Here is an 18,996-nt window from a genome sequence, read left to right as displayed (position 1 = left end):
TCCTTCATAGTTCTGATGATCTCAGTCAGATCCCCCTGCTTTTAATTTCCAGGCTAATAGATCTTAATTTTTTGTAATCCCTTATCAGTGTATCCAACCAAACTTCTAATCATCTTTGTTGCCCTTCTCTGGACCTCTTAATTCTCTGCTCCTGGTACTATACATCTTTCAATTCTCTGCTTTTTGTGATATCTTAGGACCAGCCCTAGCCTGGTTCAGTATTTTATATCCAACCTTACTGCTGAGCTATTTACAGGAGTCAGTTATACATAATTTTAGAATTGAAAAAAATTTTCTTCTGGGTTTTTCACAAAATGCATAAAGCAATCCCAGCCTTTTGGTATGTATTATACTCCTGCTTCTCTACACTAGCAACTAATTTGCCAGTGTGGTTCCTGAGGGTAGAATTTTCTCTCCACACAGATTTTTCACATCCAAAAATGTCTCTTCACAAAACAGACTGATTTGACCTGGTAGGAGACCTGGGTATGGGGGCACTGTCTTGAAACTCTCGTTCTTTGGCCAGTTATGCTAAATCCCAAGGCATATGCACAGTCTTTTAGCATGCACCAGTGTCCTATTAACAAAAATCATGTAAAATTGCGTACCGTAAATATACCCTGGCTTCTACATTCGACTTCAGAGTATAGGGATTTCAGGTTACATCTGTAAAGCAGTGTGTGGCCAAAATACACACACATCCCATCACTTGATAACAGGATTTCTACATGTACCTCCTGTTCGCTACTACATTTAGGATGATAGGAGGTGAATTTTTAAGCAGAATGTAGGAAGTTGACTACAGTCACAATCCTCTTCAGTAATAAGGAACAAATTGAGAGAAATGTCATCATATATACTGTAGAGCATTCTTATTTTCACTCCTAAAATCTCTGCTGTGTTGTAACATACATGGATGTAATGCTGTCAAAAAATGCAATACAATTCACTGTACCTAACAGGTTCATTCATATAGCAAAGGCTAAAATATGTCATTCAGAACACCACCTATGGTCAGAAGATAGATGCTAGTCATTACCAAGTGCACAGGGGAGACCTGGATTTGACTCTTGGACACTGTCTCTTGCTATTGAGACAACTAGGATGGGGGTAGAGCCTAGCTTTTATAGAGGGTGTACTTAAGAAAATCAGCAGGTAAGTGGCTGCCAGAAAGAAAAGGTTACTTACATTGTAATCTTCAGTTTGAGTGTGAATGCCAGGTCTATATTTGGGTTGAAGATCTGCAATGAAAACTCCAGGCTGCTATCAGAAGTGGTGCTGATAAGTCACTAACCATTCTTCTCTTTGAATCAATACAGAACAAATTCTAAGGGTGGAGTGTACTGTTGTCGGTATTTTTTATAACTTGTCAAACCGAGTTCCTGTCCACTAGTGATCTAATGAAGACAAATGACGTCTTTTGAAAAAGAGGTGTTAGTCTCAATGATCTGGGTGATTTCCAATTTGGATAATTTCTCCCATCCTAAACTTCCAATGCAGTTACGTGGTTTTTCACCATTCCTGGTAGTAACATGCTCCTTTTTCTGTGAGCTCTTAAAGAGCTTCTGGGTCAGATTTACAAAGGTATGTAGGCACCTAACTGTAAAATCAATAAACTTGAAATAAATGGGAATTAGGTGCCAAATACTTTAGTGAATCTTTACCATTTTTGTTTTTGCCGTAGTTAAGGTGTCTTTCAGTGGTGGGTTGAATTGATTCCACTGTGAGTTGGGAATATCCTGTATTACTGCTATTAAATAACAGTGCTTTGTAATCCTCTGGGATAAAGTTTGCTACATCAATCCAAGATATTATTGTTAGTTAGTCATACATTTGGTTTTCAGTTTTTGTCTTTTCTCTATATAATTTGATTTCCATTCTAATTAAGTTCTCTGTATGCTATTGCATTTCTCCTGCCAGGTTTAATTATCTTTATTTAAATACTTTAATTAACAGTTTTGTGTATTTCCAGATCCTGTAGCTTTAAGTATTACACAAATAATTTAAATGGCTGTGTTTAGAACCTAGACTATTCTGCATGCAAATAAAATATCTGGATTAAACAAAACAGTTAATGAGTGTGCACCCAATTTGTTTTTAAAACAGTTTTTGAATGTGCTAATAAAACTATATCATCTGACTTATTGCAATTGTTATAGTACAGATACTGCATCAGTGTAAACATACTGGATGGTGTAATAATGAGAAGTCAGTAAAAATCATATTTCCAAATAGTAATTCAAATTGCAGTGATGGAATGGTGTCTTTTTAAAAATGGGATATAGGAAGAGTATAACAATTGCTGAAATGATATCTACTTTGATTTGGAGAGGAAGTTTCATTTGTACAAGGCCATAGACTATGTGGGCAAATGAAAGACAGGCTGCCTTATCATGAAGGTTGGCTGGCATAGTAGAGCCCCAAATTTAGTTTAGTCCATTTCTAACAGGTACTGTGGGCCAGATTTATCCATTTTGTAGCTCTAATGAAGTCAGTGCCATTATACCAGCGATTCATTTAGATCAGTGTCAGAAAATAGTTAACACTCACATTCAGAAACAGAGCCTGATAAAGAGACCCCATTTACCTGCCTATCTGTAAATACCAAGTTTGTGTAGTTGGTTAGACCCCAAGAACATAAGTATGGCCATACTGGGCCAGACCAGTTGGCCCATGTAGCCCAATATCCTAAGGCACTGCATTTAGCCGTATGGAGTGGAAATCTATCAACTGCATGAAGAAACTTGTCTGCTGCAGTTTCCACGGTAAACATCTGATGAAGTGAGCTGTAGCTCACGAAAGCTCATGCTCAAATAAATTGGTTAGTCTCTAAGGTGCCACAAGTACTCCTTTTCTTTTTGCGAATACAGACTAACACGGCTGTTCCTCTGAAACCTATCTTCCGACAGTGGCCTGTGCCAGAGGTTTCAGAGGGAGTGAGCAGAACAGGGCAATTTATCAAGTGATCGCAACCCTTGTTGCCCAGCTTCTAGCAGTCAGAGGATTGGGGACACCCAGAACATGGGGTTGCATCCCTGACCACCTTAGCTACTAGCCCTTGCTGAACCTATTCTTCATGAACTTATCTAGTTCTTTTTTGAACCTAGTTATACTTTTGGCCTTTACAGCATCTCCTGACAAGTTCCACAGCGTGACTGTGCATTATGGGTCGAAGTACTTCCTTATGGTTGTTTTAAAACTGCTGCCTATTAATTTCATGTGGTGACTCTAGTTTGTGTGTTATGTGAAGGAGTAAATAACACACCATTCGTGATTTTATAAACCTCTATCATACACACCTCCCAGTGTCCCTTTTCCAACCTGAACAGCCCCAATCTTTTAAATCTCTCCTCATACGGAAGCTGTTCCATACCCCTAATCATTTTTGTTGCCCTTCTCTGTACTTTCCCAATTCTAAATATATCTTTCTTGAGATGGGGTGACAAGAACTGCATGCAGTATTCAAGGTGTGGGAAAACCATGGATTTATATAGTGCATTGATATTTTCTGTCTTCTTATCTTTCTCATGGTTCCTAACATTCGATTAGCCTTTTTGACTGCTGCTGCACATTGAGCAGATGTTTTCAGAGAACTATTTATGATGACTTCAAGATCTCTTTCTTGGGAGGTAACAGATAATTTAGATCCCATCATTTTGTATGTAGAGTTCGGATTATGTTTTCCAATGTGCATTACTTTGCATTTATCAACCTTGAATTTCATCTGCCAATTTGCTGCCCAGTCACCCAGTTCTGTGAGGTTCCTTTGTGGTTTACTTTGGACTTAACTATCCTGAGTAATTTTGTATCAACTGCAATTTTTGCCACCTCACTGTTTACCCCTTTTTCCAGATCATTTATGAATATGTTGAATAGCACTGGTCCCAGTACAGATCCCCTGGGGGACACCACTATTTGCCTCCCTCCCTCCATTCTTCACTGGAGAGGACATGAGTGAGATTCCCATACCTGAGCCATTCTTTTCAGGTGACAAATCTGAGGAACTGTCCCAGATTGAGGTGGCAGTGGAGGAGATTTTGGAACAAATTTATTAATTAAATAGTATTAAGTCACTGGGACCAGATGATATTCACCCTAGAGTTCTGAAAGAACTCAGATATAAAATTGCAGAACTACTAACTGTAGTATGTAATCTGTCGCTTAAATCCATCTCTGTACCAGATGACTGGCAGATAGCTAATATGTGCTGATTTTTTAAAAAGGTTTCAGAGGTGTTCCTGGCAATTACAGGCTAGTAAAGCCTCACTTCAGTACCGGCAAACTGGTTGAAATTATAATAAAAAACAAAATTATCAGACATGTAGATGAACATGATATGGTGGGGAAGAGTCAACATGGTTTTGGAAAAGGAAATCATGCCTCACCAATCTATTAGAATCCTCTGTGGGATCAACAAACTTGGACAAGGTTGGTCCAGTGGATATAGTGTACTTGGACTTTCAGAAAACCTTTGATAAGGTCCTTCACTGAAGCAAAGCAGGTAGTCATAGGTAAGAGGAAAGGTCCTCTCATGGATCAGTAAAAGACAGGAAACAGAAACAGATAGTTTGAGCCTCTATTATGGTATTTTTATTTAGTTTTCATGATGCTTGGAGGTATTTCACTTTCTCGTTTTTGTGTAGTTCTGTTTTTTGAAGTTAAATACTACTGTGTTGGGTTTCTTTGGTATTCCCCCCCCCAACACACACACACACACACACACACACAAGGATGTTAAATTTAATTACATTGTGGGTGCTGTTACCAAGTGGTTCAGCTATATGCACCTCTTGGACCAGATTCTGTGAACCACTTAGGACTAAATCAAGAATTCTCTCTCTCCTTGTGGATTCCAGGATTAGCTGCTCCAAGAAGCAATCATTAATGGTGTCTAGAAAATTTATCTCTGCATCCCATTGTGAGATGCCATATTCCCAGGCAATATAAGGATAGTTGAAAATCCCCATTATTATTGTGTTTTCTGTGTGTGTGACCTCTCTATTCTACCTGAGCATTTCACAATCATTCCCCACCATCCTGGTCAGTAGTATATTCCTTCTGCTATACTCTTATTATTCAGCTATGGAATTTCTATCCATAAGATTCTATGATACTGTTTGATTCGTTGAAGATTTTTTTGAAATCTTTCACGTATAGTGCCACTCTCATACCCTCATCTAGCTAAATACAGAACATGCATATGAAATATTACATGCAGCACTAATGGGAGTGAAATGTATCTGGATTACTAATACCACTAAAATCAGTACTGAGAGATTAAGCACTTTCATGGAGAGTGGCAATTTAATCAAATGCTTTATTGAGGAAATTTGTTGTTCACATGAATTACAATTCATTATGAAAGTTTGATTCCAAGGACCCTAGACTGTTTCTCAAAGGAATAATTTAAACCCTGTGCTTCATTTGCTCTACTGCCAGTAGAGCTCCTGTTAACTGCTAGACCAAAGAATTGGCAACCCTGGTTAGTTGATTTAGACTTAAGAAGGACTTGAACAAAAACCTGGATCCTAATACCTCAGAATTTTGGCAGCCTTTGAAATGTGACTCCAAACTTGGCAACTGGACAACTTGTTGTTAATGAGCCGAACCAAAATTCTAAGTCCAAATTCTCCTCACCTTTGGGTTATTAGAGATCTGGATCTGAATTCAGCTCTGTGTTAGACTAAAGCTAGCTGCCTTGTTTAGCTGCAGTTCGTTGCTGTAATGAGGCAGACAACATCATTACAGCAAGAAACTGCAGCTGAACAAGGCAGAGAGCTTTTTCCAAAGCGATAGCATTAGAAATGGAGGGTTGTGCTTACTGCACTATCAAAATAAATGGGAGTTTTGCAGTTTAATTCGGTGACAGCAGGATTGAGCTCTAAATGTCTCACTGACTAATCAGCATCAGTGGTAGTAGCCACTTTTGAAGTTGGTAAAGGTTTAGTATTTACATTCCATGAGAATGAACCCATGAATGTGTGGGACATAGGTAAAGTCCATGTAGAAACAGAAGGTACTGCAGATCTCTGCAATGATAAAAGTCAGTTGCTGTAGATGAACATGACCAACAGGAATCAGAATCTGGAATAATCTGTTCCCCTGGGGAAGGGGACCAATAGGAGCAGGGAAAGGGGGCGGGGAAGGGGTGGAGTTGGGGCGTGGCCGGTGGCAGAGGGCACGAACCAGCGCCGGGGGGAGCAGCCTCTGGCTGCTATTATAAATTTGCCGCCCTAGGCCTAGGCCACACCGCTGGCGTGTGGGGTTTGCAGAGTATATAAAATGACTCTCTGATGTTACAACACAAGCCTCTCACTATAGAAAAGCTAAAAGAGAAACCTATTATGTACAGATGGCATACAGTAAATGTAAACTCTAAAGGAAGACTATATTACAGCAGTTGTTCCCAACCCGGGGTACATGTACCCCTGGGGGTTCACAGAGGTCTTCCAGGGGGTACATTAACTCATCTAGGTGTTTGCTTAGTTTTACACCAGGCTACATAAAAAGCACTAGCAAAGTCAGTACAAACTAAAATTTCATACAGTAACTTTTTTATACTGCTCTATGTACTATACCCTGGCATAGAAGTACAATATTTATATTCCAGTTGATTTATTTTATAATTATATGTTGAAACTAGTGCTGTGACACTATTGTATTTTTATGTCTGATTTTGTAAGCAAGTCATTTTTAAGTGAGGTGAAACTTGGGGGTACACAAGAGAAATCAGACTCCTGAAGGGGGTACAGTAGTCTGGAAAGGTTGAGAGCCACTGTTCTAACAGGTGGTGCTGGGGTGTGCTCAGCTCCTGATGAAGATTGTGATGGGAGGGGAGGATGCGGACAGAACTTGGCAGAAATATATTTATGTGAGATCTAAACCATGTAAAAGGTACCCAAAGGCTACAGCAATACTTACACAATAACTGCTTTAATATAGGCATTGATGATGAACAAAAACAGAGTAATACATTCTTTTTAGAAACATTCTCTTTTCCCAATTTGCTCTGATGTAAAATTTGACCTCCATTTAAGTGCCATTGGAGAGAAAAAGGCTAGGGAGCTCTGCTTGATAGGTTGCACAGCATGCTGCAGTTACTAGTAAATATCCCCCTTATGGGTAGTACTGGAGCTTGCTGGCTGAAACATTAAAAAAAAAAAAACCACACTGAAGTGGTGGTTAATATGAGGGAATTGAGCTGTTCCAGACAGCACAGATGCTTTTAGCGAGATGAGTTTTTCTACAAAATAGAAACATGAGGGTTCAAGTCTTGTTAGAAACAAAACAGCTCTGCTTCTGAGCCCTAGGGCACGTAGGCAGAGGACAATGGCTTAATCTCAGAGGGACAGCAACCACACAGGTCTGGCCCTATTGAGCAGGAATATGGAAGAAAATGACTCTGAAGCACAATAGGGGCAAGAGCAGGCTTTGTCTTAACTAAAGTGCCCTAGTGAAATAATCTAATTGATTTTTGTATGTGTCTAAAGGAGTGGTCAGTGTATTGTCTTAATGGTAGTGACAATGCACATACCATATGGTGCAAGGCCTGGAATAGACGGAGCTGTATAATTAATAAAAACAGATGAACTAAATAACTCCTGTGAGGACATGCTGAAAACCAATGAGAGAAGGAAGCCAAACCCAGGTCCTAGTAGCAAATGTATTTCCAAGTCATATCACTAATGAATGACTTTTGCAAGCTGTCATCTCCATTACTGTTTGGAACACTAAAGCCAAATGCAAGCAAAGGTGCCATTTTATTATATCCATAGGACGTTTACAACGACAACAAAAAGGCTATGAAACAGTCATGGCTCCACAAAAGGTTGCATTACAGTCTCCAGCTGAAGGAGGGCAAATTGTCGCCTAAATTCAATGTACATTTCAGCCTGCAACTGCTCCTCCAATCTCGCCAATTCAGAGGCAAAAACTCCAGCACCGAAGCTAATAGTTCCTTAGTTTCACATGTGAAAAAGACGCTACGTTGCTCGAGGCTGGGGAGAGTTACTGCAGAGGAAGATGACAGACTTGCTGTCCAAATACCTAGAATTGGAATAAAGATAATTTGAGGGCAAGAAGTAGTTGAAAAGGGAATAGAAATAGTTGGGGAATCAATAAATCTAGCCTTCACTGTATGAATAAAAACATACTGAAAATGGTGGGGTTGAGGCCTGATGCTCCAGTAAGGTGCAGAGCATCTTTTGAGTGGGGAGCAGACACTAACTTCTCTCCAATGGCACTAACTTCTTAATGATTTTCATCTGTAATCCACACACTGGTGACATGGCATTAAAGCACAGCTGTCCCTGTGAAATCTGTCCTTTTAGAAACTGTTCATGTGGGTTTTCTATGCACAAACCTGAGTTCCATACTCATTTAACATACATAGTGGACACCCTGTAATACAGTAGCTCTCAACCTTTCCAGATTACTGTACCCCTTTGAGGATTCTGATTTGTCTTGCATATCTCCACATTTCACCTCACTTAAAAATTAATTGCTTACAAAAATCAGACATAAAAATACAACACTGTCACAGCACACTATTACTGGAAAATTGCTTACTTTCTCATTCTTACCATATAATTATAAAATAAATCAATTGGGATATAAATATTGTACTTATATCTCAGTGTGTAGTACGTAGACCAATAAGTCATTGTCTGTATGAACTTTTAGTTGGTACTGACTTCGCTAGTGCTTTTTATGTAGCCTGTTGTAAAACTAGACAACTAGCTAGATTATTTGATGTACCCCCAGAAAACCTCTGCATACCCGTGGTTGGGAAACAGGTACCCCTGGTTGGGAACCACTGCATTCGGAGGCACTCAGGCCCGGATTCTCAAAGGTATTTAGGCAGCCAAATCCCATGGAAAATCTGAGCTTCGGTGCCCTGCAGGATTGGGCCCCTCAGGACTAAGTCATTCCATACATCCTTTTTATTTGTATTGTAACGTCCGCTCCTTATCTTAGACGTTGAAGATAGTGAGCTTCCCCGTGTCAGAATAGGCCCACTTTTTTAATGTGAAAATGGCCATTTAATTGAAGCCCTTCGTGAAGGGCCTGATCCAAACCCCATTACATTCAATACAAAGACTCTTGTCGATTTCATTCAGCTTTGGATTGGGGCCAAAGTGACAATTGGGGTGGGAGAGAGGCGCAAATGGCACAAAATTAAACATGGACCAGTTGCATGTGCCATTTCGTACAACAACCATGACGACTTTCAAACAGTTGTAGTGCTAAGGGAGCTCTGATCTCTCAGGGGACAGCCACCTGGAACTTCCATTATTCCTATTAATGGAAATCTCCCTTGCGCAGCAGTGGAGGCATATTAAGGCTGAATGCCAAGCACAGCAATCGGTGAAAATTGAATCTGAACTTCCCATCTAAGCCTTTCAGAAAGGATTTGTGGGAGCTCCTGATTTGAATTTAGTAGATTATACTAAAAATGGTCTCCCTTATTCAAGCCTAACCATATTTAAACCTCAGGGTTGTCAAACCTAATTATGTACCAAGAAAAGGGTTTTAACTGATGTTCATTTCTCAGAAAAAAAAAAGTGCTTATTATGTATGACTGGAGTGAGCAGCGGTTATACGGATACATCCCGGCACCTGCCTGAATGGTGTAGAGTCATGTTCCAAATGGCATATGTTATTGCTGAAGAGCCCTTCCTGGGTAACACATCTCAGCATTTCTATCACATTTAAGTTAAAATCCTGGAGGTTATTATGGCGCACATCTGTGATACTGCAACTTTATAATGTGAAGCCCAACACAGGCTTTCAGCAAAATTAATGAGAGAAAACTAAATGTGAGGGTTTTAAAAAAAAAAAATCTCACTAGATTTTTGCCCTCTATTGTAAACAAATAACTGACATGTCTAGGAGCAGTTTCTGTACCTTAGCTGCATTAATCTGGGGCTAATGGCTTACACTCCAATCTTTGATTTTAAGACACCACCACTGGTAGCTCGTGGGCGTGTATGAGAGAAACTTTTTCTCCAGGTCACTGTGCTAATTACCTTGTAAACCTTGGAAGAATGGCATTGATACATAGCAATTATCATTGTTAAACCAAGGAGAAGAACAAATTGCACCCTGAATTGAAGGAAAACTAGTAATTTGTCATCTATCAACAATTAATCCCCTGGTAACTCTAACCCTAGCAATTTAGGGTCTGATCCTGCTCCCAGTGAAGTCAAAGAGAGCAGAATTAGGCCTTTAATTTGGCATATACAGGCTGCAAACTGAATACAGAATTGACATTGCATGTAAACTACATGTGATTAATTATGACATCACTAGATAGCCTAGCCATCATTTATAAACAACATTCTAGGCCTTGAGATCTGGCAAATGCAGGACGTGCTGGGTCAGATCCTTGGCTGTGTTAGAGCAGCTACCTGCTGCTCCAGTAACACAAAAGAGCGATGAAGCCTGAACGGGGCGGGGCTGAGTAGTACAGATCCATCTTGCTGGCTCTCCAGCATCCAGTTTATGGGGAATGGCCAGAATGCAGCTGTACTCCCTCCCCACCTCCTGGAACAGCTTGGGGCTGCTCTAAGGGCTTGTCCACGCTGGCACTTTACAGCGTTGCAACTTTCTTGCTCAGGGGAGTGAAAAAACACCCCCCTGAGTGCTGCAAGTTTCAGCGCTGTAAAGCATCAGTGTAGCTAGTGCCCCAGCACTGGGAGCCGCGCCCCTTGCTCTCTCCCCATGCTATGCCGCGACTACGCAGCCACGTTAAAGCGCTTTAACGTTGCTAGTGAAGACGTGCCCTGAATTGCTTCAAGGGCTGAACTAGCCCCTGGCTCGCCCCAGGATGAAGGATCCGTAAAGGTGATTTAAAGCCACCTTCTCTCCCCAATCTAAGACTACAGTGCACCTCAGTCTGGCCTCTTCCACAGTAAATAATCATTCAAAGATGGACTCTTGGTTGCTAGTCTAACATGAAATATCACACATTAAAGACTTGGCATTAATCAAAACTGGTTTTATTTATTTATTTATTTATTTTTAAACAGGGAGGTCCAATCCAGAACAGAAAATCCAAGCGTTGCCTGGAGTTACAGGAAAACAGTGACAACGAATTTGGATTTCAGCTGGTCCTTCAGAAATGCACTGGCCAACGCTGGTCTATAACAAATGTCCTGAAAAGCTTGTCATCATAACTGATTCTAAGAAACTCTTAACACAGTCCTTTTGCTACTGTGTAGCAAATGTTGCAATGTTGCCTGCTGTACTGTATCTTTTCTTTCCCCCCTTTGATTCTTTTTTGCGAGTGTGTGGAAATCAGGTTTGTGGGCTGAAGATACAGACTTTTTTCATAATGACATTTTCATGGCGTTTCTAGAGATGCTGAATGACGGGTGATGGTAGGTTATCCTAAAATATTTTGCAAATGTAAATAGGGAACAAATGGAGAATATTTATAACTCTGACAATAAAATTTTATTGATTTAAAAAAAAACCAATTCCACTGCCTCTGTCTCTTTTGGGGATCGGTTTGAAAACAAGTCAGTCTGAAGGTTTTCATTGGTTAGGGCCTCATCCTGGCAAGAGGCTGAGCACCCTCAACTCCAAGGATGAAATCCTGGCCCCACTGAAGTCAATGGGTGCTTTGCCAATGGGGCTGGGATTTCACCCCTAATGACTTCTTGAGAGTGAAGGATTCTCAGTGTCACACTGAATCAGATCCTGTCAAGGTCACAGGTGAATGCAGTCAGGCACCATCCAGTGGTTCTGAAGCAAGTGAAGCTGGGTTACACCCATTCTATAGTAATCGGTAATATTTGCTTCCCTGCATTCTTATGAAATCGACTTTATAAAAACGAAAAGCAGCCTTGCATCAAAGTGTTCATTTTAATTTAAAAGTCAGATGATACTTTTGCACTGCAACAGGGTGGCAGGGAAGGAGACATGTTGTTCTCTATTCAAAATGTACATCACTACTAAGGTGGCACCAGTGTCATAAACATTAATGATTATGCCTTAGGGTTTCTCTGGGTAAATGAAGTAATGGCTGGAGACTTATGGGATTACTATAAACTGGACTGCGAGTCAAACAGTACATTTAAAGCTAAGCTGCTGCTTGTGACATCTGTAATTTTCTTGCTCCTTCAGGGAGGCTCTGTTTTTTCTTAGGAAGGATGGTGGGGCAAAGCACTAGAAGAAAGACTTAAAGTGCTGCAAGAGAAGGCAGAGTCACAACAGGGATCAATTCATGTTCCCGTCTTGTTAACATGGTTCAAAATAATGCAGAGATAATGTGGCCTCCTCATCTGAGAGCGCATGCAAACTGGTGCAATTCTACAGTGCAAAAGGAGTTGGGAAGGCTGGAGAGGGAGGATGGAATTTTCAAAGCATTCAGCATTGACCTAACTCCGCTTCCCGTGGGAGTTTCCCCGTCAGATTCAATGGGAGCAGATGCAGGCCTGCACTGACCACTCTTGAAAACCCTGTGAAATGCCACTGGTTGGAAGCTCCCTGCAGGAGTTACACAGGGAAAGGTTGGGGAAGGAAGGATGCACCAGGGGAGCGGAAGGGACAGTGCTGGAGGGTCAGCAACCTGGATCCTTTGTTCCGTCCCAGACATAGACAGTGTCTATGGCCCATGGAGTCCTCTTCAGCACTGAGACTGCCATAGCAGCTGCACTCTAGCCAATGGGATGGATTTTCCTCTCCCACTTCTCCCTCCCCTAAGACAAGTTATTCAGACCACATGGGGGTGATGATTTTGGGTAATGGCAAAGTAGCAGCAGCAGTGGGAAATAAGAACTCTTTTAATATAGAGTTTGTCTTTTTACACTGTTTTCCCCTTAGAGTGTAGTTTGGTTTTACTTCCTACCTCGCCTTACCCCTCCTTGACACGTGGGCAGAGTAGACCAGCGTTTAGACATGGGACCAGATGCCAGGGCACTCTTCGTAATGCTGTCAATGACTCCGTGAATTTGGAAAGTCATGGAAGCAAAATTTGGCCACCGTTGTCAATGGCAAGACTCTAGCAGCCAAGATTTCCATTTATGCTGCTGCTGCTGTTTTTGCAGGTTACCTGTGTGGAGCGCTGAAGAGAATCTCTAGCACCACTACTGCCCCCTGCAGCCTCTGCTGTGCCAGAGGTACCCACATTGCCCCCACGCTGGTTTCTTTAGAGACACGGCAGAAGTAAGACTATAGCAACATACTAACCGGTACCACCATTGGGCAGCTCCTTCCCCTGTGGGGCATGCTAATACTCTTCTAAATGGCCACTAAAGCACAGTCCTGAGTATATCTCCTTAGTCCAATGTGAGGCATCTTTCTGTGGCCAGCAGCATCCTCTGCAGCACTGAGATGTTGTCCAATATAGCCACAAAATAATATCACAGCCAGTCACTTGGAAGCAGCCACTACAGTTCACTGTAACACCAATAGTTTCAGGATAACCTTTTTTTAAAATGCGCATCGTTTTCTTTTTTAAAAAATCTGCTTCTTTCACTGATTCTTTTGTCTCAGCTCAGATGTTAATTTTTTTCCAGTTGATGGAAAGGAGGTGTGAGGAAGTACCTGCAACCCCTTTTCTGTTATCAGCATGAAAAATATACACTTTTGCAGCATTAAGACACGTTTCTCACCAACAACAGGAAAACTGCTGAATTCAAAAATGGCAAATAGCCTTTGGGCCTGGGTGGAGGGAGAAACAACAAAAATCAAATAATAAGGAATTGGAAGAATATCGCTAACTGACACACAGCGTAATACACCCAAAAATGGCAAGTATCAGGGGGTAGCCGTGTTACTCTGTAGCCACAAAAACAAGGAGGAGTCCGGTGGCACCTTAAAGACTAACAGATTTATTGGGGCATAAGCTTTCGTGGGTAAAAAACCCACTTCTTCAGATGCATGGAGTGAAAATTACAGATGCAGGCGTTATTACACATGAAGAGAAGGGAGTGACCTTACAAAAAATGCCAGTTGCTTTCTACCTTCCCAATAACTGCTGCCCTTATCAATTGCTTTTTGATAAACGTGCTGCTCTCTCGCTAACCTGTCTTTCCAGAAAATGTCTCCCCCCCACAGAAAGTGTGAATTTGCCTTTTTCTTACTGCATTCACCTAAGTGAGGTGTGAAGTGTCCTTCCGCCTGTAGCAATTGGGCATTCACATCCATGTTGTGTGGGGGAAGCAGAGGAAGGGGCTATTTGTTGGCATTAGTTGGGAACTCACTGAGTGATTACTAATCTTTTTGTTTGCTTTTGGTTTTCTATAGAGGTGAATTACCTCTCCTTTATTATTCTATTTGCTCCCTTTTTATTATAGTGTTTGCTACTTTAAGTGGCAACCAAAACCTCTCCTGGAGACTATAATGTGCTAAACTGCCTCCTACAGACTGACTTCACGTTCAGGGCCACACTATTCTAGTATCATTCTTCTTAATAGCTGTTTAATAAGTCTCAGCAGTTTAATTATGTGAGCGTATCCCTCTGCTATACATAGTTACCACAGAGTGGTGGCTAGGCAAGCTGCAGAAACTTTCTTCTAAGTACAGGGACAGGTGAAGGTACCGCTGATACCTATGATAACAATTGGTGAAGGTTGACTATACCCCCTATATTCTGTGGGCCAAGTTCTGAGGTCCTTAGTCTTTATTGGGTCAAAACCTCCATTTAAGTCAATGGATATTTGCCTGAGTGAAGCCTGACACAAGACATAAGAAAGTATCTGCCCTTGAATGAAGCTTCTTTTCCCTTTACATGGCTTAATTATTATTATTATTTGGCTTAATATTATCCTGTGGGCATGAATCAAGCAAAATTCCTTGTGGAATAGCTACAAGTTTCACACAATTAAGGGCAACTGCAGAAGGGTTTAGCCCCTCGTCCCTGAATTCCTAACACCATATTTTAATGCAAAATGCTGCATCCTTAAAGGAAAAGCTGTGGAAGTCAGTGTGTTTAGAAACATTTGCCTGTTCAAGCAAATCTCCTCCTGCAAACGGACCTCCTGCAACACACGTTTGACTAAATGCCCTGGCTTCAGCTAGCAACCTTCTCCCCCAACTTCCTTTGTCCCAAAATCCTAAATTATACCTGCTGTTGAGGATAGATTCAGCCCAATAGAGTGAAAATAAGCCTTAACGTGGTATGTGTATTTGCTAGGAGGTTAGGGGAATATGGATAATGATTTCCTGTGAAACAGGAGAATAGGGAAGCCTGCAACATCCGCTACATAGAGCTATGATTTGGGAGAAGACATCCTTATTTTCCAAGGTGCTTAAGTTATTAACACTCCATGTCAACAGAAAGCAGCTTGAACTCCACACTGTATGGCACTGGAACAAGCTGAGTAAACATCACACCTGTGTATCAATGTGTGTATGGAAGAGAGAGGCCCTGAATTGAGTCAGGGACTCACTGCAGGTTTGTCAGCATTTTCTGAACTTGCCCCAGGGGGGCAAGATTTAGGTTTCTGAAAGAATACATCATCATCAACAGCAGCTGACTCACCTGTCTCTTGTTGGTCATGTACAAATTAATGAAACCTCCTGGAGGCCAGACAGATGTTGAAGAAACTGTTCATGTTCAGTGGGAGAATGATGCTTAACTGGAACACAGTCATATAACACAAAATAAGCGTCTCCAGCCTGGCAGAAATGCTAAGCATGCCATACGGTACAGTCCATTCACTGGGGATGCAACTGTAAAGGGCAAAACAGATTTTGCTTTTCTCTTACACTCACAGATGTAATTGTCCCTCACAATAGCTACTTTGTGGGAGTTTAATGAGCACTCGTATGGTGTGAAGGGCGAGAGATGGTGAGAACTTGGCAAAAGTTGAAAGGAGAGAGAAGAACAACAACCTGTTTTATTTCATACCGGTTTAAATGGCTCGCCACACAGTATGGGCAATTTCTTTACCTGGACCAGTCCACAAGACACCTTAGTCTGAATCCTAACCACACTGCCACTACTATGTTCAGGGATCAGAGAAAACACTTAGCAGAGCCAAGTGTTTCCTCTCCCCCAAGCAGTAAACAAGCCAAATTTGGTTGTGCAGCCCCTACTCCCCCTGAAATTAATTCTGCTCTCATCTGCATGGCTGCAGTGCCCATTGATTCCCAGAGGGCTTGTATCTGTAGGACTGAGAGCAGAATTTGGCCCAACAGCTCTAAAATTGAACAGATACCAGGCTAACCTCATCCATCCAGGGCAAGAGCCCAGTAGTTAATGGGATTATACCAAGATTAAATTTAGATCGTGCAACATTTCTTTTTTTAAAATCATAAATCTAGGCTTGAAACTACACTTTTTAACGTACTCTTTTAAGCTTTATTTTCAAAAAGCCTACACACAACCCACAGGGTACGTTTTACTTTTTGTCAAACACTTACATATTTTAATATAATGGCTTATAGGAAAGGAGCAACAGCATTATTAGTCTTTACTTGTATTATGGTAGCACCCAAAACCCCATCCAGATTGGGGCCCTCACTGTGCTAAGTGCTCGCCACACCTAGGCAGACACAGTCCCTGTCCTGCGGAATTTACAACAAGATGGTATGGAGGTGACTTATAACCACACCTTTATACACGACACAGTACCTGTGCCTACTCCTGATACTAACAAATTATTTTTCCTCCAGGCTAAGTTCTACAAATAGGCCTGGATTCAGTAAAACACTTAAGCCTGTACTTCGCTTTCGTGGTTTGGGGCACAATGAGGTTTTAGTCCATGACTAGAGCTCCTACGCCCTACAGTAATACAAATAAATACTAATGACCAAAAAAAAACCCCAACCCTCCCCCCCACCCCACATCAAATAGCAAATAGATAATGGGGCTACTCATATACTTTAAGTTAAGCACATTCCTAAGTACTCTGCTGAATCAGGCCCTTTAGGCCATCAGATCAACAACAGATTTTCTTCCATGAGCCTATTTTCTTGGGAGAGACACAGAACAGGATTAGGTTTCAGAGTAACAGCCGTGTTAGTCTGTATTCGCAAAAAGAAAAGGAGTACTTGTGGCACCTTAGAGACTAACCAATTTATTTGAGCATAAGCTTTCGTGAGCTACAGCTCACTTCATCGGATTAGGATAACTACAGTGTATAGACATCCTCTGCTAGACACAGGCATTAACTCTAAATCACAGACATCTCTTTATGATACTTTTAGTTTTTAATTACACAGAGGGCTGGTGATGGGTAAAGCATTTCCTTCCGCATAGCTACTAAACAATACATGTATTTAAGACATATGGAAGAAAAATTACACCCATTGCAGTGTTACAGAACATCGCCGAGTGGTCTGCCTAAGTAAACTCAGGCATCCCTAAAATTGCCTTTATCAAGATGAATAGAAACTATAAAAAAAAAAAAAGAGAGAGACTACATTTATGAGAGAACAACTGACACACCACAAAGTGTCTGTGAACCAGTTAAAATTCATCCATCCTTTGCTTACCTGCCAAGTCATGAATTTACAGAAATCAAAAATAGAAAAAGCCAGTGAGATCAGCTTGTTCCACTCCTTGCCAGTGCAGAATTGTGCACCATAGCATTTTGAGTGCTTTGTCTAGTCTAGTGTCAAATAACACAATTGATGGTGCTTCCACCAATCCACTGGGAAGTGCATTTCATAAAACACATCTGACTCTTAGGAAATTTAACCAAAATTATCTTTTGCTGAGGTGGTTGTTATTTGTTTGTGTTTTAACCATTGCTCCTAGTCATAAGTTGTCAAAACAATTCCTGCTCTTCTTTTGTGTTTATTCCTCTTCAGGAACTTGTAGACAGCTAATGTTAGCCCCCAACCTGCTTTGCCTCAATTAGCATTCCACCATTTATACATATTAGGCCATCACTTACAGTTCATTTTCAAGGCTAAATCATTTTTGTGAGAGACAGACAGAGAGAGCGTAAAAAAGCTGAGCAAATGGCCCACTGAGGGGTGGAGGAACTGCTGAGCCTAGGTTACATCACTTCCACCTCTCTTGCCACTCCTGATATCTCTGCACAAAGTTAGGTGCTGGGGATGTGGCTACAAGAGATTAGCCATTTGTTATTACATCATCATTCCCCTTCAGATATACAGGGAAATGGGCCTGGGGATTAATGCTGACCATGTCAGCATGACTTTTTGAGGGAAACCTCTTCACATCCTTTAGGCAAAGGCTGACTGGTACTGGCCACTGTTGGGGATCCTGTGGTAGCGTAGCTGGAGTTGGTCTGCATTCAGTTAGCATGGAGTATCCTATCCTCTGTGCAAATGCCTAGCGCTCCAAAGATGCGCAAGAAATGCAGAATTTCACCACAAATATGGCACCATTCATGGGCTTGGAGGGCCAGCTCCCTGCTTGTGTGTGTGCACACACGTACCCTGAGGGGATCACTCCCAGGACAAAACTCTACAATTTGACCTGAACTAGGCCTTCCATGGATTTTTCTCCACCAAAGGGATATCTGGTCCTCAATCCTTACTTTGGCAAATTCCCGCTGACTCCCACTGTTTCTTCTGAGTTCCCTCCTATTTGTCATCCTCTTTCTGGGACTGAGTTGCTCAGAATGCATCCCCCGACCTCAGGAGTGGGCAAACTATGGCCCGGGGGCCACATCCAGCCCTTCAGATGTGTTAATTTGGCCCTCAAGCTCCTGCTGTGGAGTGGGGTCCAGGGCTTGCCCAATTCCATGTGTGCCATGGCTCCGCGTGGCTCCCAGAAGCAGGCGCGTGTCCCTCCTCCAGCTCCTATGTGTAGGGGCAGCCAGGGGGGCTCTGCATTCTGCCCCCGACACAAGCACTTCCCCCGCAGCTCCCAGTGGCCAGAAACCATGGCCATTGGGAGCTGTGGGGGTGGTGCCTGCAGATGGGCAGCGTGTAGAGCCGCTTGGCTCCACGTAGGAGCCAGAGGGGGGACATGCCACTGCATACGGGACCTGCTTGAGGTAAGCACTGCCCAGAACCTGCACCCTGACCCTCTCCAGTGCCCCAACCCCCTGGCCCACCCCTGATCCC

General features: G+C 41.9%; 1 protein-coding gene across 3 annotated transcripts in view; it reads left to right on the top strand.

Annotated features, from left to right (window-relative positions):
* Positions 1–11,443, top strand: part of GALNT18 (polypeptide N-acetylgalactosaminyltransferase 18) — a 383,448-nt gene extending 372,005 nt beyond the window's left edge. For all 3 annotated transcript variants that reach the window (XM_073347598.1, XM_073347597.1, XM_073347599.1), the window contains exon 11: positions 11,031–11,443. In XM_073347598.1, the coding sequence (XP_073203699.1) occupies positions 11,031–11,177 (147 nt within the window). In that variant the 3' untranslated portion in view covers positions 11,178–11,443. The remainder of the gene's footprint in view (positions 1–11,030) is intronic.
* The last annotated feature ends 7,553 nt before the right edge of the window (positions 11,444–18,996 follow it).

Source organism: Lepidochelys kempii, chromosome 6 (genome assembly GCF_965140265.1).
Source record: "Lepidochelys kempii isolate rLepKem1 chromosome 6, rLepKem1.hap2, whole genome shotgun sequence".
Classification (NCBI taxonomy): Eukaryota; Metazoa; Chordata; order Testudines; family Cheloniidae; genus Lepidochelys; species Lepidochelys kempii.
This window is presented reverse-complemented; position numbering and strand designations above follow the sequence as displayed.